The sequence below is a fragment of the Schistocerca nitens genome, chromosome 3 (genome assembly GCF_023898315.1).
Source record: "Schistocerca nitens isolate TAMUIC-IGC-003100 chromosome 3, iqSchNite1.1, whole genome shotgun sequence".
NCBI classification, from domain to species: domain Eukaryota; kingdom Metazoa; phylum Arthropoda; class Insecta; order Orthoptera; family Acrididae; genus Schistocerca; species Schistocerca nitens.
Window position 1 is genome coordinate 210,184,314 of NC_064616.1, and position 27,032 is coordinate 210,211,345.

Genomic DNA, 27,032 nt, shown 5'->3' on the forward strand with positions numbered 1-27,032 from the left:
AACAGGACATTCAAAGCGAAATTCGGATTCGCGAGCCACATCCGAGCCTAACACAACAAGGACAGAGAAGACTGACGGAGTCGCTGTCGCCGGACACGGCGAGGAGGACATCATCATCATCATTTATCTCTATGAACTGTCTGTTGGCTGTTGAGGTATCCCTGTCGTCAGCAGGACCCCCAAGTCTGTCCCCTACAGAAAATGTGGAGGACCAAGCTCGGACATTAATTCCATCCCAGTGCCAGCATCCAGGATATCGAGGAGTAGTTACAACAGCTCTGCGCTATCTTGCGTCAGGAGAGAGCACAACAGATCGTGACATCCTTCCCAATCGAATCAGTGCATGCCTCCAGACCAGATGGAGTGCAACATCATGCTGATGTGTTGAGTCATATTAGCAACTTCTTTGCAAATGTAGCTGGATTTTGCATTCACACAAATAACGTCACATACCCTCTCAACCCATGAGGTTTCATATACTCCTCATCTTCTGCGAGCTTTACTTTTTTGTCAGGCAGTTTATTTCACCACTATTCTCTTTACAGCTACAAATGTCAGATGGATCTTCTCTCTAGAAATCTTCCACTATCGTTTCACAATGTTCTTTTCTCGTGTTACCTGCAAATGTCGAAAACTGCTAAAAATGTGGACTCAAAAATAAAAAAAAGAGCACCACGTTCACACCCCCAAACAAAGGTAAAAAGTTGAAACCTCATGTTGGTGGAACTGACAGTCATGTTAAAAAATTCGTATCACTTCATCGATATTATTAAGGAAATCAGTGTGGGCCCTAATGGTATCCTGGTCAGTTTTGATGTGGTGTCGCTGTTTACCATGATCCCAGTGAATGAAGCGATCACATGTTTAGCGGACATTTTTCCTAGTGATATTTTGGCATTATTCAGACATTGCCTTACAACAACTTATTTTCAATATAATAATGTTTTTTATGAACAGATTGACGGGGTGGCTATGGCAAGTCCTCTTAGTCCAGCGGTGGCTAACTTGGTCATGGAGAACTTTGAACAACGTGCGCTGCAAACAGCTAGAAAAAGACCTGCCAGAGGGTATCGTTATGTAGCGATACATTTGTTATGTAGCGATACATTTGTTATATGGACCCATGGGGAAGAGGAACTGGATGCCTTCCTGTTACATCTGAATAGTATTAATCCAAGAATTCAATTCACTATGGAAAAGGAAATCGATGGTCACCTGAACTTCTTAGATGTGACTGTAATCAAACAGGAGGACAGTTCATTGGGTCATAAGGTTTGCAGAAAAGAGACGCACACTGATCGTTACCTGCAGAAAGATTCTAACCACCACCCAAGACATAAAAGAGGGGCAATTAAAACAATAATAGACAGGGCGCACAAAATATGTGAACCAGCTCACTTAGATGATGAGATTGATCACCTTAGAGCGACCTTCAAGAAGAATGGGTATTCCAACAGAGAGAGAGATCGTGCACTACGCCCTAGACTGACAACCAGGACGGACGAGGATCGACACCAACCCAAGGGGAAAGTGTTCTTACTATTTATCAGTAAGGTCACTGATCGTATTGGAAAAAATTTTAAGCAAGTACGATGTGGAAACTGTTTTCAGACCCACTACGAAAATAAAAGAATGTTTAAAATCCGCAAAAGATAAGCGACATCCTCTAGCTACACCAGGTGTCTATAAAATTCCCTGCAGTTGTGGAAAGGTCTATATAGGCACAACAAAAAGAAGCGTCAACACCCGTCTGGGTAAACATAAAACGAACTGCCGCCTCGGAAATATTGATAAATCGGCTGTAGCGGAACATGTGTTTCAGGAAGGTGATCATGAAATAAAGTTTAGTGAGACGAGCGTCATAGCAAAGACGTCGCATTATTATGCGCGAATGTACAGAGAGGCCATTGAGATTGCCAAACACTGCAATAATTTTAATAGAAAAGATGAAGGCATTAAGCTGGATAAGATATGGATGTCAACATTGCAGCAACAGCGTGACAATAGATTAATTTCAATTGAGAAAGTTGGCAATATCAGAGATCATAGGACAGCCGACGTCACGTGATTGACGGCAGCGCCCTCTGGATGGCCTATATATACGGCGCTCATTAGTGCTCTCGTTGCAGTTCGCCGATTGTCCTCGGAGGATGGCTTCCGCAGTCGAAGGCGAAACGTCAGGGGAGAGTCTTATGTACGGACCACGGCATCTCAGCCCGGAAATGTTAAGTGATGACAACACCTGCCGTGAAAGCCTTCATTCTATGATCAAAGGTAGAAAGATTACACACACACATACAGAGAGAGAGAGAGGGGGGGGGGGGGGAAGGAGGGTATAAGGGAGGGAGAAACAGTTGTATACATAGGAAAACTCAGTTGAATAGAAGGCCTGGCAAGAGACATTCTGACACATTCACAAAAACACAAAGAAAGATGTGTACAATCCAAAAAGCTGAAACATACATAAAGTAAGTATAACAACGAGGTGAATGTGGTTATACAAGCCGGAACACGCAAGTAATAAAATGTTGTATATATTGCATTTCGAAGCACAGGCGCTGGACTTGGCACCTTGCAAACCTAAGAGTGGTACAGATATGTCGATGATACCTTCGTTGTGTGGAGCCATGGTGAGGAACAGCTCGGCGACTTCCTAAAACACTTGAACAGCCTCCATGCCAACATAAAATACCATGGAAGTAGAAAAGCAAAAAAAACTACCATTTCTAGATTACCACCCTAGCCAGAATACAGGCATGATTAATAAGTTAATGACGCGAGCAAGACGAATATGTGAATCGCAGCACCTCAGACGCGAAATTCAATACCTGCAAAGTGTTCTGAGGAGCAATGGTTACTCCACAAGTTATATTAGAAATATAACAGTCAAACACTCGGCGAAGTGACACGACAGAAAAAGAAATGTCGGGTACGGCCTTTCTGCCATACATTCCCAGAGTGACGGACAGAATCGGCCGTATATTACGCAAAGATGGCGTAAAGACTATTTACAGACCGACAAAGAAGATCAAAGGGTGCCTCAGATCGGCATAGGATACAAGGAACCCACTTGCAATGCCGGAAATATACCGCCTACCATGCACATGCGGAAAAGTTTATGATGGAATGATTGGACGATCAATCAGCATGAGGATTACGGAACACAAGCGACATTGCAGGTTGGGGCAGATGGAGAAATCGGCCATGGCAGAGCGCGCGCTGTTTGAGACCGGCCACGTAGTAAAATTCACCAACACGGAGGTTCTAACCGTAGAGAAGAGCTATCACATCCGCTTGTTCAGAGAAGCTATAGAAATACACAAATACGAGAATAACATCAACAATAGGGTTACCAGATTTCGGAATGCCAAAAAGAGGATATTTTCCATATTTTAGGATGAAAAAAGAGGACACTTTCTATTTCTTAAATTTATTACATAAGAAAAAATAAAAACATTACTCACATCTCACACACCTTCGTATTTATTTGACTGAATCTTTTTTTAAAAGTTCCTTTTCTTGAAACAAATATTTAAAAAAGTTTTTGCAATTCAAATTTCTAAAATTAAATTTCACCACTGCAATCCCCTTTACAGCGTCAATAGTGAGTCTATTTCTCTCCTTTGTCCACTGTGCCTCTATTAAGGAGAACAACCTCTCGAAACAAGCATTATGGGCTGGCAACGCGAAGAAGAATTGTGCAATTTTAATTAACTCGCCAAACTGTTCCTCACTGCTACACGACTCACCATACTTGCACCACTTCTTATGGGCCAGTTCTGATTTTCCATCATATGTGGCTATGAGTTTTTTTTTTAAACTGGAAAACTGATCAAAGCACTTTTCATCGTCAATTTTAATATATTTATTCAACAAAAATTTGATTGATTCTTCCACGTAAGATCACGATATATCTGAAAAATCGAGCCACTTAAAACAAGAAAATTCACAAAATGGTTCCATCCACATATTCAGGTACTCCAAACACCCTTCATAGAGGGTACCAACATGGCACTTGAAATCCTTCACCTTCAAAGGATAACCATCATTTTCCATTTGAAACAATCTTTCATTCAGACTCAAAGATATAAAATTTTTATCTTTTCTGTGCTGAAGTACACCAAGAAGGGAATACAGTACATTCATGACATCGATAAGGGAGTTTTCTTCCTTTTCTAAGATACTAAAATAATTATGAAAAATGCCAACTAAAGATTGGATATGCCATAGATAGAGCTCATTGATAGGGTAAAAAAAAACTCTTTAGGGCTGTTGGAGGTTTGTTTTGTGATAGAAAGAAGGATTTCAGAGCGGGAAACATCTCTGTAAGTCTCTGAATGGCTGGAAATAGTGACAGCCATCGAGTCTTGCTGTGGCTAAGAAGTTGTTGGTACTCTATTCGACAAAATCACAAAATTTCTTTAGTGACTCTACACGGACAGTGTATATTGAAAAATGATTATATATTTTCATTATTAATCCTTGTAAGTCAATTTCAAGGAAGTCAGTTCCGTGCTGAATGCAGTTATTAACAACATGAGCAGGACATCCCACTCCAACCAATACCCTGTAAAGTACCCTCTTTACATTAGCAAATACATTATTTCCATCACCTCTTTTAATGCCGCCAAACATTGTGTTGCAATTATCAGCACCAAACGCCACACATTTGTCCTTAATTTTAAACTTGTTAAGCGTATCAGTGATATGTGTTGAAATAGTTTCTGCAGTTTCATTTGGTCTACTTTCTATATTTAGAAGTTTAGTTCGCAGTCCTCCATTCCTGTGATCAAAGTAATGAACTATAATTGGGGGTCATTTTAATATTCCCATGGTTGCTAGCTTGTTGATTCAACAAGAAAGAAGAAAGCCTCAAGGTAAACGGATCCTGGTTCCCCTACCGCAGCGAACGACCGTTGCAGGCAGTGGGCGCCAGGTACATATAGTCTGCGGCCGCGAGTTCGGCTCCAGTCCACCACCAACAGTGGAGGGTGAAGCTTTGACAATACCAGCCACTTTTCCTTACGATACATCAGAAAAATCATCAGACGAACGTCGGCCAAAGAACCCGAGACAGAAGCCAACAGGCAGTTCGTTAACATCAATGCCTTAACGCATTCGTATACAATTACTTCTTCTGTTAATCTGGATGGTACATTGGCTAGGAAGTTATTTATTTTGCCAAAAGAAGTTGGAGGTGCTCTGTCCCCTACAATTCATTCTTGTGTGCGTCACCTTGCAAGGCCAGTGCGATATACACTGCTGGCCATTAAAATTGCTACACCAAGAAGAACTGCAGTTGATAAACGGGTGTTCATTGGACAAATATATTATACTAGAACTGACATGTGATTACATTTTCACGCAGTTTGGGTGCATATATCCTGAGAAATCAGTACCCTGAACAACCACCTCTAACCGTAATAACGGCCTTGATATGCCTGGACATTGAGTCAAACAGAGCTTGGATGGCGTGTACAGGTACAGCTGCCCATGCAGCTTCAACACGTGACATAGTTCATCAAGAGTAGTGACTGGCATATTGTGACGAGCCAGTTGCTCGGCCACCATTGACCAGACGTTTTCAATTGGAGAGAGATCTGGACAATGTGCTGGCCATGGCAGCAGTCGAAAATTTTATGTATCCAGAAAGGCCCGTACAGGACCTGCAACATGCGGTCGTCCATTATCCTGCTGAAATGTAGGGTTTCTCAGGGATCGAATGAAAGGTATAGTCACGGGTCGTAACACATCAGAAATGTAACGTCCACTGTTCAAAGTGCCATCAATGCGAACAAGAGGTGCCCGAGACACGTAACCAATGGCACCCCACACCATAACACCAGGTGATATGCCAGTATGGCGATGACGAATACACGCTTCCAATGTGCGATCACCGTGATGTCGCCTAACACGGATGCGACCATCATGATGCTGTAAACAGAACTTGGATTCATCTGAAAAAATGACGTATTGCCATTCGTCCACCCAGGTTCGTCGTTGAGTACACCATCGCAGGCGCTCCTGTCTGTGATGCAACGTCAAGGGTAACCGCAGCCATGGTCTCCGAGCTGGTAGTCCATGCTGCTGCAAACGTCGTCGAACTGTTCGTGCAAATGGTTGCTGTGTTGCAAACGTCCCCGTCTGTTGACTCAGGCATCGAGACGTGGCTGCACGATCCGTTACAGCCAAGCGGATAAGATGCCTGTCATCTCGACTGCTAGTGATACGAGGCTGTTGGGATCGAGCCCGGCGTTCCGTATTACCCTCCTGAACCCACCGATTCCACATTCTGCTAACAGTCATTGGATCTCGACCAACGCGAGCAGCAATGTCGCGATACGATAAACCGCGATCGCTATAGGCTACAATCCGATATTCATCAAAGTCGGAAACGTGATGGTACGCATTTCTCCTCCTTACACGAGGCATCACAACAACGTTTCGTCAGGCAACAGGGGTCAACTGTTGTTTGTGTATGAGAAATCGGTTGTAAACTTTCCTCATGTCAGCACGTTGTAGGTGTCGCCACCGGCGCCAACGTTGTGTCAATGCTCTGAAAAGCTAATCATTTGCATATCACAGCATCTTCTTCCTGTCGGTTAAATTTCGCATCTGTAGCACGTCATCTTCGTGGTGTAGCAATTTTAATGGCCAGTAGTGTATTTACGTCAGAGCAAGCAAGAGCAGAAAAATGGGCATATGAGAACTACAACTATGGTATGAGTACTGCTTTTGGCCTGTAGCTGGTCAAAATAACTTGATTTTGCTTGATTCTTGGTCTTCGTAAAAATTCATACTCCTTTAGAGCAAACTTGCCTCCTGAAATGTATGTGACATTGCGGTTCATATCACCTGGAACCACTGAACGAATTCAGCTTCTGGACTTTTTTTTCTGTGTCTATAAAACATGTTATTGCACTATCTGCTGCTAAACCCTAACGGACAGACAGATTCACGATAGCCTCAACGACAGACTGTTTCTCATTTGTTTGCATGCCATTCCATCAGTTCTTCAAAATGGTTCAAATGGCTCTGAGCACTATGGGACTCAACTGCTGAGGTCATTAGTCCCCTAGAACTTAGAACTAGTTAAACCTAACTAACCTAAGGACATCACAAACATCCATGCCTGAGGCAGGATTCGAACCTGCGACCGTAGCGGTCTTGCGGTTCCAGACTGCAGCGCCTTTAACCGCACGGCCACTTTGGCCGGTCCATCAGTTCTCATCACGCCTTTACACCAATATGATTCTACACGCATTTTTTAAGACTGAATACCTAGTTGAACGTCCTGCACGGTTTGTAACTCCCAAGAATTCGGCTACAATATTGATGGTGCGAACCTTTGCAATCACTGTGGAGCGTCAATTTTCATTGGGTGTTCATGGTACAAATCAATGGTTTGCACTCGACGAGTACCTTGTTATACGAGACGTGTTTTTTAAGTAAGTACCATTTTGAAATTAAGAAAAAGACATGCTAAGGTATCTCAATAATTTTATTTTTACAAGAAAGCCTGAACATTATCTACTTTTGTACATAATTTCCGTCAATATTGATGCACTTGTCATAACGTTGCACTAGTTTTTGAATACCATCCTCATAGAAGTCTGCCACCTGACTTGTTAACCACTAAATCACCACTGTGTTAACTTAGTCATCATCTTGAAGACGCTGACTGCCCAGGTCTTTCTTCAAGTGCTGGAACAGATGGTAGTCACTGGGCCCAAGATCGGGGCTGTACGGAGAATGATCTAGAGTTTCCCATCGAAAAGATGTGATGAGATCTTTGGTCTGATTCGCCACATGCGGACGGGCATTGTCTTGCAGCAAAATTATGCCCTTGCTCAACTTGTCACATCTTTTGTTCTGAATTGAACGGTGCAAATTATGCAATGTCTTACAGTAAGCTGCTGCACTGATTGTCTCATTACGAGGCAGAAAGTCATCAAGCAATACTTCTTTTCTGTCTCAAAAAACTGTGCACATGATTTTCCGGACAGAAGTTGTTTGCTTAAACTTCACTTTTCTGGGTAAATCTGAATGCCGCCATTCCATGGACTGTTGCTTTGATTCTGGTGTGACGTAGCCCCCCATGTTCCATCACCCGCAACAATTTGGCTTAAGAAATCATCACCGTTGTTGTGGTACCGCTCAAGGAAAGTCAATGGACTGTCTAAACATTTGGTTTTGTGCACATCCGTCAACATTTTCGGTACCCAACATGCGCGCAATTTTCGGTACTTCAAGTGCTAGGTCACAATTCCATACAAAACACTACGAGATACAGTAGGAAAGTCATCCCGAAAGGAGGAAATCGTAAAGCATCTGTTTTCTCTCACTTTATTGTCCTCTTCCTGCACCAAACTTTCATTAACGACCGAAGGACGCCCACTCCGTTGTTCATCATGCACATTTGTGCGGCCATGTTTAAATGCTCTCACCATTTTCTTACCATTCCATCACCCGTAATGTTTTCTCCGTAAACTGCACATATCTCACGATGAATATCGATCGCTTTTAGGCCTTTAGCACTAAGAAATCTTATAACAGCCCGTACTTCCCAGGCGGCGGGACTCACGATTATTGGAGGCATCTTAAACACTCAGTACACAACGTAAACAAGGAAGAATCAGACCGCAATGGCGTCAGTGCGTAGACAACGGATGTAGGTACCCAGTGCGCATGCGCAGAACGCCGACCGCAGCGCTGCGGCCGCGGTGTGGCAAAACGGTACTTACTTAAAAAACACGCCTCGTACATCTCTGACTCTTTAAATGTGAGCGTGAAGGCAACTTATATTAGTGAGCAGTAACAAACCCACCACTACAGATGGGTGCATGGAGTTTTTGGCAGAAATGTGACGTACCTTGCTCGATGTCCTGGTACTTGTCAAAGGGCCTCAGGCCGTTCTCCCTGGAGAGGCCTCCGAAGGCGTAGATGAGGTGTGTGCAGAGGTAGGGGTTGATATTCTGCGGGGTGAACTTGGCGGTGCCGGGCCGGTACACGGACCAGTTGGTGTAGTAGCACACCACGCGCTTCCCGCCGCTTGCAGCCGGCGCCCGCTCAGCCGTGCTCTTCTTGGCTGCAACATGTTGTGACATTATTGATAAACAGCCAGCAGCCGCTCTTAATAAAGCTATTTGTTTGAGCTAAGTAGCTCGTTACCAGTTTCTAATCAACAGATTCATCATCATGTTGAAAATTACACAGATGTTACGTTGCGCGTGCGCCCTACATCTACAGCCACACTCTGCTCGCTACCTTAAGGTGTGTGGCGGAGGGTAGTTCTGGTACCACCGCCTTGCCGCCCCCCCCCCCCCCCACCACACACACACTTTCTAGTTCTACCATAAAATGGTGCATAAATTTGTAATCTCCCGGATTTTTTCGTTGCAGTAATTTAGCTATATTTTTTTAAATTATTTATTGCCAAATTATAGACCTGTTACCTGATGTTTAAAACAGGTCGTACATCTTACAATTTTCGTTTTTCATCTTTTTACAGTTCTTTTCTTTTGTTTTATCTGCAACATTTACAAAGAATGATACTTTTGAAAATAACAATAATTTAAGGGTGAAATATAAATAAAATTTTGTTGCTTTTTAAGAAGAATATAAAAAGATGACAGGATAAAGGAGAGATTTGTTAGTACCATCACCGAATGTGACTGACGGTGAATACCTCGGAATGGTTTCTTCGAGCCGTTGACCGCCAGTCACACACACACACACACACACACACACACACACACACACACAAATGGTTATTAGTAGAGAAATAATATTGCTTATCCTATTTAATACTAATAATAGAAGCTTTTGAAATGTGGTGCTACAGAATAATGCTGAAGATTAGATGGGTAGATCACATAACTAATGAGAAGGTATTGAATAGAATTGAGGAGAAGAGGAGTTTGTGGCACAACTTGACTAGAAGAAGGGATCGGTTGGTAGGACATGTTCTGAGGCATCAAGGGATCACCAATTTAGTACTGGAGGGCAGGGTGGAGGGTAAAAAAACGTAGAGGGAGACCAAGAGATGAATACACTAAGCAAATTCAGAAGGATGTAGGCTGCAGTAGGTACTGGGAGATGAAGAAGCTTGCACAGGATAGAGTAGCATGGAGAGCTGCATCAAACCAGTGTCAGGACTGAAGACCACAACAACAACAACAACATGTATTAACTACTTTGGGTGCCCATCCATGTATAACATTTGGTGATTCCTTGACTAGATCGCCAGCACCTTATGCTTATTTACTGTCACATCTCAGCTTCCTCCTCCTGTTCCTCCTCATTGTCACTATTTTCGCTGTCACTGTGGGTAGCGCTGTCCACCCTCTGGAGATTGTTGTTACGCTGCACATAGGCATGTCTGTAACGTCGTGGCCGCATATACTCTTCATGTGGTGTTTTAGAAGTACTGTTTGTCAGTGGGTTGAATTTTGCCCATTGTTCTTCGTGCCTTATTGCTGTGTATATATGTTTGTATCTGTGTAGTCTAACTGTAGTGTATGTCTATTGTTCGCGTATTGCCCGCAAAAAAGACAGTGTGTTCTGGGGAACCTTCTTCCCCGCATGTGCATGTAGGTGTCTCCCTCAGACTCACCCGGTTTAAGTGCGTGGGATAAGGTCCGTGTCCGGTTAAGAAATGTACCATACCACGGCTGTAGGCTGATCGATATGTCTCATTCTCAACCGCTGCCTTACGTCATGGAGGCAGTCGTGCTGTCTACGTCCCTTATCACTTACATCCCACTCACCTTCCCATGTATCCAAACGCCAACTTTTAAGGTGACGTATCGTCTCTATCTGCACACCGGTTATTGTGTGTACCTTATCTAGTCTCCCACCTTTAACCAGTACCTTGCAGCTCTGTATTTGATCGTGATATCTATGGGGCATATTCCGAGCACCAATTTCGCGATACGTATTTAGAACGAAGTAATACATTACGCGCCCCTCCTGAAACGTACTCCCTCGGAATTTATATCGTAAACCTCTCCGTGAGCCGGACGATGTGACCGAGCGGTTCTAGGCGCTTCAGTCTGGAACCGCGCGACCGCTACGGTCGCGAATCCTGCCTCGGGTATGGATGTGTGTGATGTCCTTAGGTTAGTTAGGTTTAAGTAGTTCTAAATTCTAGGGGACTGATGACCTCAGAAGTTAAGTCCCATAGTGCTCAGAGCCATTTGAACCAATCTGTGTACTGACGGTCGTGCGGTAGCGTTCTCGCTTCCCACGCCCGGGTTCCCGGGTTCGATTCCCGGCGGGGTCAGGGATTTTCTCTGCCTCGTGATGGCTGGGTGTTGTGTGCTGTCCTTAGGTTAGTTAGGTTTAAGTAGTTCTAAGTTCTAGGGGACTTATGACCACAGCAGTTGAGTCCCATAGTGCTCAGAGCCATTTGAACCATTTTTTTTTTTTTTTTTTTTTTTTTGTACTGACTTGGCAGAAAATCCTAAGAAATTCTGGTCTTATGTCGAAGCGGTAGGTGGATCAAAACAAAATGTCCAGACACTCTGTGACCAAATTGGTACTGAAACAGAGAATGACAGACTAAAGGCCGAAATAATAAATGTCTTTTTCCAAAGCTGTTTCAGAGAGGAAGACTGCACTGTAGTTCCTTCCCTAGATTGTCGCGCAGATGAGAAAATGGTAGGTATCGAAATAGATGACAGAGGTATAGAAAAACAATTAAAATCGCTCAAAAGAGGAAAGGCCGCTGGACCTGATGGGATGTCAGTTCGATTCTACACAGAATACGCGAAGAAACTTGCCCCTCTTCTTGCAGCGGTGTACCGTAGTCTCTAGAAGAGCGTAGCGTTCCAAAAGACTGGAAAAGGGCACAGGTCATCCCCGTCGAACAGATGTGCAGAACTATAAACCTATATCTCTAACCTCGATCAGTTGTAGAATTTTGGCACACGTATTATGTTCGAGTATAATGACTTTTCTGCAGACAAGAAATCTACTCTGTAGGAATCCGCATGGGTTTCGAAAAAGACGATCGTGTGCAACCCAGCTCGTGCTACTCGTCCACCAGACTCAGAGGGCCATAGACACGAGTTCCCAGGTAGATGCCGTGCTTCTCGACTTCCGCATGGCGTTTGATACTGTTCCCCTCAGTCGTTTAATGAAAAAAGTAAGACCATATGGACCATCAGACTAATTGTGTGATTGGATTGAAGGGTTCCTAGATAACAGAACGCAGCATGTCATTCTCAATGGAGAGAAGTCTTCCGAAGTAAGACTGATTTCAGGTGTGCCGCAGGGGAGTGTCGTAGGACCGTTGCTATTCACAACATATATAAATGACCTTGTCGATAACATCGGAAGTTCACTGAGGCTTTTTGCGGATGATGCTGTAGTATATCGAGAGGTTTTAACAATGGAAAATTGTACTGAAATGTAGGAGCATCTGCAACGAATTGACGCATGGTGCAGGGAACGGCAATTGAATCTCAATGTAGACAATTGTAATGTGCTGCGAATACATAGAAAGAAAGATCCTTTATCATTTAGCTACAATATAGCAGATCGGCAACTGGATACAGTTAATTCCATAAATTTTCTGGGAGTAGGCATGAGGTGTGATTTAAAATGGAATGACCATATAAAATTAATCGTCGGTAAAGCAGATGTCAGGCTGAGATTCATTGGAAGAATCCTAAGGAATTGCAGTCCGAAACAAAGGAAGTAGGTTACAGTACACTCGTTCTCCCACTGCTTGAATACTACTCACCAGTGTGGGATCCGTACCAGATAGGATGATAGAATACATAGAGAAGATCCAGTGGAGAGCAGCGTGCTTCGTTACAGGATCGTTTAGTAATCGCGAAAGCTTTACGGAGATGATAGATAAAATCCAATGGAATACTCTGCAAGAGAGACGCTCAGTAGCTCGGTACGGGCTTTTGTCGAAGTTTCGAGAACATACCTTCAGCGAGGAGTCAAGCGGTATATTGCTCCCTCCTACGTACATCTCGCGAAGAGACCATGAGGATAAAATCAGAGAGATTAGAGCCCACACAGAGGCATACCGACAATCTTTCTTTCCACGAACAATACGAGGCTGGAATAGAAGGGAGAACCGATAGTGGTACTCAAGGTACCCTCTGCCACGCACCGTCAGGTGGCTTGCGGAGTATAGATGTAGATGAAGATGTAGACAGTGTAGGACACCCCACACACCTAAATATGTCGCCACCTGGATGTATGCGAAGATGGATATAAAAAAAAAGACAAAAGAATTCCAAAGCATTTAAGTTTCCATCACTGTGTAAACATCCCTCAACACTTAGACAGAGCACCTCACACTATTTTATTGGACTGGCTCGATTGGCACATTCGTTACCACTCTAAGATCTCGTCTAAATAATGTTGTAATTCGGTTTTATCTTCTATTGAGAACACTAGACGGTAAACAGTGTCATCAGTAAGTAATGCAATTGCTCAGCTTGCCTCCTAAATCATCTAAAAAAATTAAAAGCGGGAAAGCCTGGAGAGAACGTCAGATATCTAACTTGGGTTTTGATACACTATTTCCTATCAGTTGCTACATCCTGTGTGGTTGGTGTTTGTGACAGGATATCACCAATCCAATCGTACAGCTGAGACCATAATCCACAGGTACGACATTTGAAAAGAAGCTGTTTGAAAGAAACGGTTACAAAGTCATCTACGTATCTAGGAGTAAAGCAATAAGCTGAGATCCCGAGTTTATAAAACTCATCAAGCTTCCAAAGAAAGATATTTTCTAGATACGCACTGGTTATGTGAAAGTAGATCGTTTTCTACTAGCCATCTCATAATGTATGTTCCGAAACCCGTAAAAGTAGCAAGGACCAAATGAAGAGTCATTGCACCTCACAACTGGCAATCCAGCAATAGGCATTCAACAAAAATTTCACTTGCACAACAAAGACTACCCAAATCACGACTGTGGTAGCGGTGGAGCTATGAGAGTTCTGGCCAAATGGAGGGAATTGTTCTCTTATGTAATTATGCTGGCCAGGGGCCCCAGCCTAATTTAATGAACAAACTGCTCACTTCGGTCCTTGTTTTGTGAACAAACTGCTCACTTTCGCCCTTGTTTTGTTTATGTATCTGTAATTTATGGACAACAGCTATCATTATAACTGCAATTAATGATTCATAACTGTAGATATAACTACCATAATTTGTAGGCAAGATGGCGACCAAGTAGCGCACTTGCATTCATGTTTACTCAGGTGTCATCCTAAAGATGGTAATTTAAGATCCAAAATGGAGTCTCCACTCTCCCATTGGTGCAGTGTGCTCGTACTGGTCCTTTCCCCACCCCCACTCCTCTTAGTGTCCCCAGAAGCCTGAGACCGGCATTCCTAGTCCGCACTTTAGTGGAGCAACAGCAGCAGCAGTAGTAAATTCCGGTGATATTCGCAAATTTCCAGCAGCCAATGGTTTATTCACACATCCAGAAGAGTACTGCACCCAATGCTATTTTCTGCAAACTATGATACTATTTCTGCTTTCGTGGCTACCTTTACCGATTTTTTTTAAAGACGCAATTAATTACAGGTTCATGGATATTTTACTGACTTTTTTTATGCAGACACGTGAAAACATGAGTTTGAAAATTCGCACCGTACATACCCTGCAGGCACCTAAATGTATGACGTCATTTACAATTTTGGAGTAATTCTATCGATTGCTCAAGAAGATATTTGTCAATACTCTATTGAGAATTTTTAAAAGGTCTCTGCAACATATCTCAAGTGAGCACACCACTGCTACGTATAGTTTTATCGATTTTCCCCCATTTTTATACCACGCAAATTTAGTGTGTAAAAAAAAGTAACATTGATGTCGTGTCCAACTAAATACACTACTGGCCATTAAAATTGCTACACCAAGAAGAAATGCAGATGATAAACGGGTATTCATTGAACAAATATATTATACTAGAACTGACATGTGATTACATTTTCACGCAATTTGGGTGCATAGATCCTGAGAAATCAGTACCCAGAACAACCACCTCTTAACCGACAGGAAGAAGATGCTGTGATATGCAAATGATTAGCTTTTCAGAGCATTCACACTAGGTTGGCGCCGGTGGCGACACCTACAACGTGCTGACATGAGGAAAGTTTCCAACCGATTTCTCATACACAAACAGCAGTTGACCGGCTTTGTCTGGTGAAACGTTGTTGTGATGCCTCGTGTAAGGAGGAGGAATGTGTAACATCACGTTTCTGACTTTGATAAAGGTTGGATTGTAGCCTATCGCGATTCCGGTTTATCGTATCGCGACATTGCTGCTCGCATTGGTCGAGATCCAATGACTGTTAGCAGAATATGGAATCGGTGGGTTCAGGAGGGTAATACGGAACGCCGTGCTGGATTCCAACGGCCTCGTATAACTAGCAGTCCAGATGACAGGCATCTTATCCGCTTGGCTGTAACGGATCGTGCAGCCACGTCTCGATCCTTGACTCAACAGATGGGGACGTTTGCAAGACAACAACCATCTGCACGAACAGTTAGACGACGTTTGCATCAGCATGGACTATCAGCTCGGAGACCGTGGCTGCGGTTACCCTTGACGCTGCATCACAGACAGGAGCGCCTGCGATGGTGTACTCAACGACGAACCTGGGTGCACGAATGGCAAAACGTTATTTTTTCGGATGAATCCAGGTTCTGTTTGCAGCATCATGATGATCGCATCCGTGTTTGGCGACATCGCGGTGAACGCACATTGGAAGCGTGTATTCGTCATCGCCATACTGGCGTATCACCCGGCGTGATGGTATGGGGTGCCATTGGTTACACGTCTCGGTCACCTCCTGTTCGCATTGGCGGCACTTTGAACAGTGGACGTTACATTTCAGATGTGTTACTACCCGTGGCTCTACTCTTCATTCGATCCCTGCGAAACCCTACATTTTAGCAGGATAATGCACGACCGCATGTTGCAGGTCGTGTACGGGCCTTTATGGATACAGAAAATGTTCCACTGCTGCCCTGGCCAGCACATTCTCCAGATCTCTCATCAACTGATAACGTCTGGTCAATGGTGGCCGAGCAAGTGGCTCGTCACAATACGCCAGTCACTACTCTTCATGAACTGTGGTTCAAATGGCTCTGAGCACTATGGGACTTAGCCCGCATCTCGTGGTCGTGCGGTAGCGTTCTCGCTTCCCGCGCCCGGGTTCCCGGGTTCGATTCCCGGCGGGGTCAGGGATTTTCTCTGCCTCGTGATGGCTGGGTGTTGTGTGCTGTCCTTAGGTTGGTTAGGTTTAAGTAGGTCCAAGTTCTAGGGGACTTATGACCACAGCAGTTGAGTCCCATAGTGCTCAGAGCCATTTGAACCATTTTTGAACTATGGGACTTAACTACTGAGGTCATCAGTCCCGTAGAACTTAGAACTACTTAAACCTAACTAACCTAAGGACATTACACACATCCATGCCCTAGGCAGGATTCGAACTTGCGACCGTAGCGGTCTCGCGGTTCCAGACTGTAGCGCCTAGAACCGCACGGCCACTCCGGCCAGCTTGATGAACTGTGGTATCGTGTCGATGCTGCATGGGCAGGTGTACCTTTACACGCCACCCAAGCTCTGTTTGACTCAACGCCCAGGCGTATCAAGGCCGTTGTTACGGCCAGAGGTGGTTGTTCTGTGTACTGATTTCTTAGGATCTATGCACCCAAATTGCGTGAAAACGCAATCACATGTAAGTTCTAGTATAATATATTTGTCCAATGAATTCCCGTTCATCATCTGTATTTCCTCTTGGTGTAGCAATTTTAACGGCCAGTAGTGTAGCATTTGTCAAAAATATTGATATTGTTGTTGTTGTTGTTGTGGTCTTCAGTCCTGAGACTGGTTTGATGCAGCTCTCCATGCTACTCTATCCTGTGCAAGCTTCTTCATCTCCCAGTACCTACTGCAACCTACATCCTTCTGAATCTGCTTAGTGTATTCATCTCTTGGTCTCCCCCTACGATTTTTACCCTCCACGCTGCCCTCCAATACTAAATTGGTGATCCCTTGATGCCTCAGAACATGTCCTACCAACCGATCCATTCTTCTGGTCAAGTTGTACCACAAACTCCTCTTCTCCCCAATCCTGTTCAGTACCTCCTCATTAGTTATGTGATCTACCCATCTAATCTTCAGCATTCTTCTGTAGCACCACATTTCGAAAGCTTCTATTCTCTTCTTGTTCAAACTATTTACCGTCCATGTTTCACTTCCATACATGGCTACACTCCATACAAATACTTTCAGAAATGAGTTCCTGACACTTAAATCTATACTCGATGTTAACAAATTTCTCTTCTTCAGAAACGCTTTCCTTGCCATTGCCAGTCTACATTTTATATCCTCTCTACTTCGACCATCATCAGTTATTTTGCTCCCCAAATAGCAAAACTCCTTTACTACTTTAAGTGTCTCATTTCCTAATCTAATACCCTCAACATCACCCGACTTAATTCGACTACATTCCATTATCCTCGTTCTGCTTTTGTTGATGTTCATCTTATATCCTCCCTTCAAGACACCATCCATTCCTTTCAACTGCTCTTCCAAGTCCTTTGCTGTCTCTGACAGAATTACAATGTCATCGGCGAACCTCAAAGTTTTTATTTCTTCTCCATGGATTTTAATAGCTACTCCGAATTTTTCTTTTGTTTCCTTTACTGCTTGCTCAATATACAGATTGAATAACATCGGGGAGAGGCTACAACCCTGTCTTACTCCCTTCCCAACCACTGCTTCCCTTTCATGTCCCTCGACTCTTATAACTGCCATCTGGTTTCTGTACAAATTGTAAATAGCCTTTCGCTCCCTGTATTTTACTCCTGCCACCTTTAGAATTTGAAAGAGAGTATTCCAGTCAACATTGTCTAAAGTCTACAAATGCTAGAAACGTAGGTTTGCCTTTCCTTAATCTTTCTTCTAAGATAAGTAGTAAGGTCAGTATTGCCTCACGTGTTGCAGTATTTCTACGGAATCCAAACTGATCTTCCCCGAGGTCGGCTTCTACTAGTTTTTCCATTCGTCTGTAAAGAATTCGTGTTAGTATTTTGCAGCTGTGGCTTATTAAACTGATTGTTCGGTAATTCTCACATCTGTCAACACCTGCTTTCTTTGGGATTGCTATTGTCAAATATATTTCTGGTATTTTTGCTACTCTAATTGGTTTTCAGCAATCAAACGTTGATATTGTTGGTATTATAGTTGCTTATAGCTGTATTCAGCACCCAATTGAAATGTTGCTTCCAGCAGCACAACGTTGGAGCATGCAGCAGCAGAAGTATAGGTGAATCAGTAACGAGCTGCATCGCCTTCCTACCACCATATGTCGAGGACGTCCGCCAGCATGTTAACTTTCATGCCAGCATGAAGTGGCGTGGGCAGGTAGTTAAAAAATTTAACATTTCCGTGTGTCAGTTTGCCCAATGTGCCGTAATGTGAGCAGCACGGCCAATACACAGTGGTCTAGGTCAAAATAATTGTTAGAGTATTGCGACTAATAACGCAATGCGCGTGCGGAGATATTATTTGGCGCTCTGCACTGCAGACCATCTGTTCGACAATACTGTGGCAGCAGCAGCAAAGAAGTACTAGCGGTAATAACTGTCACACACTCTAGCTAAAAGGACATACTGGCAAGGACAGCATAGGGAGAGGATTAGGCTGTGTCTGTCTCTTTTTAATAACAAATTACGTTAAGTCACACCACTTCGGCTCTATCACATCATTCGAGGCATGAGGCTCACACAGTTTACCTACGTACTTATTCGTAGTTCTGTATTTCGAATCGCATCGTGTCGACGTCATGATGCCCTCAGCCAATCACAATGCAAGATGGTCCACGTTATTTATGTTTATTCTAACAAAAGCTGGCTGGAGTGGCCGAGCGGTTCTAGGCGCTTCAGTCTGGATCCGCGCGACCGCTACGGTCGCAGGTTCGAATCCTACCCCGGGCATGGATGTGTGTGATGTCCTTAGGTTAGTTAGGCTTAAGTAGCTCTAAGTTCTAGGGGACTGATGACCTCAGCAGTTAAGTCTCATAGTGCTCAGAGCCATTTGAACCATCTAACAAAAAATACACCGATAAACAAGAAGCACAGCGTCACGGACAACATAAGCAAAGCACCAAATACGCTCCTGCTATTTTCTCTCTGAATTATTAATGTGCGTAACGTCATGATTGTGGGTAGCAGAAACATCACCTATCACGATCGACAAAACCACCTCCTCTCTGTCTGCCTATCCATGGCTGTGTACTCTCTACCGCAGATCGATGTTTAAACTTTTGCAACGCCATCCGTATAGTACTAGGACACGTTAGAAAGAGCTCGTTCTCATATTGGTGAGATTCCAACAGTAGATACTATTTGTGAATCATAGCACTACGAAATACGCACCTACAGAGATGAACGGCATCTCAAACAACCCTGAAAGGTCGTCCGACATTTGATCTATAGCTTCGAACATTGAGCCAGCAACGGCAGAGAAAGCTGTATAATTAATGACATCAATCAACAAACGCCTTGGGGGCGGATGCACTGGGCGCAAGACTTTTAGGGGTGCAAAAAGTTGTAAGATACGATTTTTATCATATAATGAAAAACTATATTTAATGGCTTGCGAGATTTAACATCTGAACTGTGGATCACTAAGTAGACAAATTTGAGGAATTCTGTTATCTTCGTATAACAATAACCCACGCTGCACGGAACTAGGAGGACATAAAAGTCAGACTAGCATTCCTGGCCAAGACAAGTCTACTAGTACCAAACATAGGCCTTAATTTGAGGAATAAATTTCTGAAAATGTACGTTTCGAGCACAGCACTGTATGGTAGTGAAACATTGACTGTGGAAAAACAGGAATAGAACGGAATCGAAGCATTTGAGATGTGTGCTACCGAAGAATGTTGAAAATTAGCTGGACTGATAAGGTAAGGAATTAGGAGGTTCTCCGCAGAAACGGCGAGAAAAGCAGTATCTCGGAAACACTGACAGGAACAACGGGAAGGATGGGGTATGGTAATACAGGGACATGTAGAGTGTTAGAACTGTAGAGGAAGACAGAGACTGGAGTACATCCAGCAAGTACGAAAGTAAGTCAATTTCACACACGTCAAAAGAAGTTTTGCATCACCCCGGTTCCCAGAACTCCTGAAGATAGACGTTGACTGTGGACACAGTCCCGTTCACTGATCAGAGGTCTCACTAAACCCGCTCAAAGATGTAAGCAACCATGCATGAGCAGCGCCTATTAGACGGAGGGGGTCCGACAGCCACTCAGTTCCAGTCATTCCACCAGGAATGAGGTACATTGTTACTTTGTGCCAGGAAGGGCTCTAAACAAGAGTACTGTCCAGGCGTCTCGGATTGAACCAAAGCGATGTTGTTTGGACATGGAGGAGATACAGAGAGACAGGACTTGTCGATGACATGCCTCGCTCAGGCCTCCCAATGGCTACTACTGCAGTGGATGACCGCTACCTACGGATCATGGCTCGGAGGAAACCTGACAGCATCTCCACCATATTGAATAATGCTTTTCGTGCAATCACAGGACGTTGTGTTACGACTCAAACTGTGCGCAACAGGCTGCATGATGCGTAACTTCACTCTCGACGTCCATGACAGGGTCCATCTTTGCAACCGTGACACCATACAGCGCGGTACAGATGGGCACTACAACATGCCGAATGGACCGCTCAGAAATGGCATCACGTTCTCTTCACCGATGAGTGGCGCATATGCCTTCAACCAGACAATCGTCGGAGACGTGTTTGGAGGCAACCCGGCCAGGCTGAACGTATTAGACACACTGTCCAGCGAGTCCAGCAGGGTGAAGATTCCCCGATGTTTTGGGGTGACATTATGTGGGGCCGACGTAAGCCGCTGGTGGGCATGGAAGGCGCCGTAACGGCTGTACGATACGTGAATGCTATCCTCCGACCATATCGGCAGCATATTGGCGAGGCATTCGTCTTCGTGGACGATAATTCGCGCCCCTATCGTGCACATCTTGTGAGTGACTTCCTTCACTACAAAGATATCGCTCGAATAGAGTGGCCAGCATGTTCTCCAGACGTGAACCCTATCAAAGAATCCTGGGATACACTGAAATTGACTGTTTTTGGACGACGTGATCCACCAACCATTCTGAGGGATCCACGCCGAATCGCCGTTGAGGAGTGGGACGATCTGGACCAACAGTTTGATGAAAGTGTGGATAAAATGCCACGACGCATACAGGGATTCATCAATGCAAGAGGACGTGCTACTGGGTATTAGAGGTACTGGTGTGTACAGCAGTCTGGACCACCACCTCTGAAGGTCTCGCTGTATGGTGGTATAACATGCAATGTGTGATTTCCATGAGCAATAAAAAGGGCGGAAATGATGTTTATGTTGATCTCTATTCCAATTTTCTGTACAGGATCCGGAACTCTCGCAACCGAGGTGATGCAAAACTTTTTTTGATGTGTGTATTATCCGCAATTTAGTTATATTTTTGTTTATTTTCGGTAGTACTGTCGTTTTACGTTGATGACGCATGCTTTGTTTATTTGTTGTTATATCTCTGTAATTTTCAAGCTGCTAGGTTAGTTTCGTTATCGTTGCCGTGCTGTTAATCATGGCCGATCCGCTGTCTATTTGCACCAAAGAAGAGCAACGTTCAGTGATCCGTTTTTTTGGGGTCGGAAGGCGTCTCAGGGGCCGAAATTCAACGAAGACTTTCGGTACAGTACGGGAACAGTGTTTTGCCACAACGGAGTGTCTACGAATGGATCGAAAAATTCCGAAATCGTTGCACAAGTGTTACGACCGTTTACCGCCACAAATGAAGAAACCACTGAGCGTTCACGAGAAATGATTCTCTTAGACAGACGATTAACTATTCTGCCTACGAAAAACAGAGTTGGTTTTCATAAAGCTTGTGCAAGATGGATCCCAAACCAACTCACACAGTTGCATAAGCAAACGCGCTTGGACATCTGCAAAAAACATTTGGATCGCTATTGTGGTGTCACTGCCAGACACCACACTTGCTAGGTGGTAGCCTTTAAATCGGCCGCGGTCCGGTAGTATACGTCGGACCCGCGTGTCGCCACTGTCAGTGATTGCAGACCGAGCGCCACCACACGGCAGGTCTAGAGAGACGTCCTAGCACTCGCCCCAGTTGTACAGCCGACGTTCATAGCAATGATTCACTGACAAATACGCTCTCATTTGCCGAGACGATAGTTAGCATAGCCTTCAGATACGTCATTTGCTACGACCTAGCAAGGCGCCATTACCAGTTTATATTGAGATTATAAATTATGTATCATCAAGAGCGATGTTCTCCAATTATGGATTAAAGTTAAGCATTCCAAGATCTTCGTACTTTATTTGCAATTCTCAAGACATTGTCCTGTTCCAGACCTCACGCCAGTCTGCGTGAGCTTAAACGCGTGCCTTTCGGCTACCTCCGAGTGGCTTGGCTGTCTTGCCAAGTAACTACAGCTATGGTACCGAATAGGACAACTTTTTAGACAGGATCATTACTGGTGACGAAACATGGATCCATCATTACGAAACGGAGAGTAAACGGCAGAGTATGGAATGCAAACATCCAAATTCGCCGTGCAAGAAAATGTCGAAGACCAAACCATCCGCAGGAAAACTGGTCCTTTCGGTTTTTTGGGACACACATGATCCAGTAGTGGAACATTATGGGGAAAGGGGCATGACAGTAAACAGTGTACGTTACAGTGACATGCTTACTGCCAGGCTAAGGCCTGTAATTCGAAGCAAACGCCGAGGATTGCTGTCAAAAGGTGTTGTATTGTTACACGACAATGCCCGTCCGCATACTGCTGCCCACACTGCTGAAACGCTCCAGAAACTCAAATTTGAAGTACTGAATCATCATCCATATAGTCCCGATCTTGCCCCTTTTGACTATCACTTGTTTGGTCCACTCAAACAAGCATTCAGGGGCCGTCGATTTGCCTCGGACGAAGCAGTGAAAGAAGCGGTGCATTCCTGGTTCGCAGACCAACCGAGAGAAAGGCATCAGGAAGCTTGTACAACGATGGACTAAGTGCGTTGAAACGCAAGGAGACTATGTCGAAAAATGATGTTCTTGTAAGGTCTCCTTTTGATTACAATAAAATTACATAACTACTTTGCGGATGATAATTGACTTACCCTCGTAATTGAGGACGTGGGTAACATTTGCTACTTTGAGACGAATTTTTCTATATTATAGAATGGTGTATAAGAAAGTTTAATTGATAATTTTGTTTCTTAAATGTGTGAACAGCAGCTTTTTCTTGCCAATGCTTGCCAATAAAAAAAACTGCTGTTTCCAAATCAGTTTTAGCGACTTACCCACAGAAACAGTTGCTACTGAGGTTGGTCTTAAACCGCACATAGATGAGAAGAGTGTCTGAGTTATCCCAAGCAAGTCTTTTGTTCATAATGTAATAGTGGTTGCAAATAATAGACTACATTTTTTGTCTTTGTAAACTGAAACGTCTGTTAAGAGATAAAAAAATTAACTCAATGTAGTCCTGGAAAATAAATAACTTAAAGAAATAAACTGTGGTAGTATGAATACCCCACTCAGTGTTCCTTGAACAGTGAGTTCTGGCTAACTACAGGAGTTAGCTGTGCACGGCCTGTCCTGTTTGTCGTTCCTGTCCTCACTTGTACAAATGTACCACCACCTATTGAAGCTTCGGTCGCTTTCTTGCCTTCAGCAGTGCCGCTATGTCGACAAAAATTTTCTACACAATTGCTTATTGGTTGTGTTTATTTGTAAGTTGTTGTGCAATTTTACAAATATTTAATTTTTTTCAGAATTTATCTTATACATAGTGCCTTTAAGAAATGAATTTGGTGCCCAATGCAGCCAAAGACAAAATTCAGAACAGGAACAGCTTCCAAAGCTAGGTGGACGTCCTGACAGGTTTAATGCGAAAACGGCAGATAGTTCCAGCTCTGTAAGTACACCAGAATTCATTTGTTCACATAATCCAGAGTCTGTTCGCAGTTCACTCTGTACAACAGAAGCAGAGACAACTTTGCCTGATACTGCTTCACCGTCTGCACAGAAAATCACTGTCTCACAGCAGATTGATTTGAAAGCTTACACATATTAATTATTGGCCAAAAAATGTGAGACTTTGAAAAATGAACTTGTTAATAGGACGAGTGAACTACAGAATAAAGACGGCTTTCTTTTAACTTATACCGCGCGACCGCTGCGGTCGCAGGTTCGAATCCTGCTTCGGGCATGGATGTGTGTGATGTCCTTAAGTTAGTTAGGTTTAAGTAGTTCTAAGTTCTAGGGGACTGATGACCACAGATGTTAAGTCCCATAGTGCTCAGAGCCATTTGAACCATTTTTTAACTTATAATACTAACAGATCATTTTCAAAAGATTGGTTTTATATGAAGTCGAAAAATGGCGTGGAGTTTTAAAGACATGGTTGGTGTAGTCTCCTGTGCAAGGTGATATATACTGCTTTCTTTACATGCTTTTTAAGAAAGACACAGGGAGAAGTTTTTTATACGACCGAATGGCGCTTAGAAAGGGATAAAGATTAAAGTTGTCATCACGTTGAAGCATTAGAAAATTAGAAAGAGCTGGAAATGTGACTTCATAAATTATAAACAGTAGATGCTGCTACTCAGAACAACATAAGTCAACTGAGAAATATAAATCTGCAGCAACAAGAATTCTTTATTGTGTATTATATTTAGCCAAACAATCCTTACCCTTGCGTGGTCACTCAGATGACCTTTGTGGAAGTGACAACTGTGGAAATTTCCTTGACACTTTAAAGCTACTTACCAAATATGATGCAGTTACGAATCGTCACCTTCAATTAAATTCAGCAGACAGACAACTATGTTACAGCTTATCTTTCTTCACGAAGTCAAAATAAATTCGTAAGGCTTCTTGATCGTCAAGTCAGACAAGAGATATTTAAGAAAATCCTGGATGCTATTTCTCCATCTTGTTTGATAGCGTACCAGATATATCGCAGGTAGTGGGGTAATGGGGCTCCGAGGAAACTTTTGATATTGATATGCAAATATGTATTTTCTCCACCTGGCACGTGGGTGCTCACCCCCTCTCTCCTTCCCCCATCTATCCTATCGGCGAGAATTTAGAATTTTGGCATACATTAAAAAAATGGTGCGAATTTCAAAAATGGTGGGAATTTCTTTATCCCAGCACTATGCTGAAATTCCACCCAAACCACTACCTGGGAACTGGAGGGGAATTCAAAACGGTTGTGCCCTTTCTGGACTTGAACTCCGGTCCTTCTGGGTGGAAAGCCCAATTGCACCACCTAACACAAGGAAACTGTCCAGATGCAGGAGGGTTGGGTTGTTTGGGGAAGGAGACCGGACAGCGAGGTCATCGGTCTCATCGGATTAGGGAAGAACGGGGAAGGAAGTCGGCCGTGTCCTTTGAAAGGAAGCATCCCGGCATTTGCCTGGAGCGATTTAGGGAAATCACGGAAAACCTAAATCAGGATGGCCGGACGCGTGATTGAACCGTCGTCCTCCAGATGCAGGAGAGGAAGTTTAGGTTAGTGTACTTTAAGTATTTTGAGTTGGGAAATGAAGTAGAAATCGGTCCAAATTACGTAATTAATCATAAAGATCGTGCGTAATTACAAATATACATGCAATAATTTTAATTTTAAAAACCAACGGCCTCAGTTGCAAAGTTTACCTAGATTTACCTAGGTTTCAGTCGGGATAACCCAACCTTCTTCAGAATAAAAGTAACTACCGTTTGTCCATAGTGGACATCGTCAAGCTAAAACTACAAATCCATAAATTATCGTCAGACTGTAGAAACTTATCTGAAACTGACTCGGCCCCACTTCGTAACCGCGTTGCGGCAGCCACGACTGCTGTACTGGAAATGACCCTGGCGTCATGAGGCCCACCTAGGCGGACACAATACCTTGCGCCTGTGCATAAACTGCGTGATGGGTACTTGTTGGGACAAGACGCGAACCTAACTCCTGACCTTGAATTTACTGGTAAAGTGAAATAAAAGAACGGTACAGCTGAGGAAAAGGGCGTATATGTTATCCTGTGCAGAACATACTTAGGTCGACTGTCGTAACATTTATGAAGTATTCGTTGGTCATGATATGAGGAAGACATCACGTGCTTACAACATATGGCCTGTCTAGGAAAAGAACTTAGGAGCGGGAAGGATAATATAAAGCCAACATCGTCATTATTGTTGGAAGTGAGGTCCGCCAGTTATGCAAAACACCGTTTTTCTCAGTACCCAAACATGTTTCGGCACCACTGTGCCATCATCAGTAGGTTTTCGTTTTTATTTATTCTGCAATGTGAACATTTTTGTTAAATGATTTTAAAATTATGTGCATTTTTAGTTCAAACAAGAGATCGTTTCTTTTTGTAAATATCTTTACATTTGGTGCGCATGAATTTTCTGGATCAAAATGGTTCAAATGGCTCTGAGCACTATGGGACTAAACATCTCTGGTCATCAGTCCCCTAGAACTTAGAACTACTTAAACCTAACTAACCTAAGGACATCACACACATCCATGCCCGAGGCAGGATTCGAACCTGCGACTGTAGCAATCGCGCGGTTCCGGACTGAGCGCCTAGAACCGCTAGACCACCGCGGCCGGCTTTCTGGATCACTTGTGTGTTAATTACTACAGGTAGTCCCTCAGTCTGCAAGATCCGGGCGGTCGCAGAGGGTGGGCTTACTGGTAGTTGGGAGCTCCAACGTCAGCCGCGTAATGGGGCCCCTTAGGGATATGGCAGCAAGAGAGGGGAAGAAAACCAATGTGCACTCCGTGTGCATACCGGGGGGAGTCATTCCAGATGTGGAAAGGGTCCTTCCGGATGCCATGAAGGGTACAGGGTGCACCCATCTGCAGGTGGTCGCTCATGTCGGCACCAATGATGTGTGTCGCTATGGATCGGAGGAAACCCTCTCTGGCTTC

General features: G+C 43.8%; 1 protein-coding gene across 1 annotated transcript in view; it reads right to left on the reverse strand.

The window, feature by feature from the left end:
- Positions 1-27,032, reverse strand: part of LOC126248161 (uncharacterized) — a 513,313-nt gene that overhangs the window by 267,813 nt on the left and 218,468 nt on the right. The window contains exon 3 of the mRNA XM_049948909.1: positions 8,873-9,088. Within this exon, the coding sequence (XP_049804866.1) occupies positions 8,873-9,088 (216 nt within the window). The remainder of the gene's footprint in view (positions 1-8,872; positions 9,089-27,032) is intronic.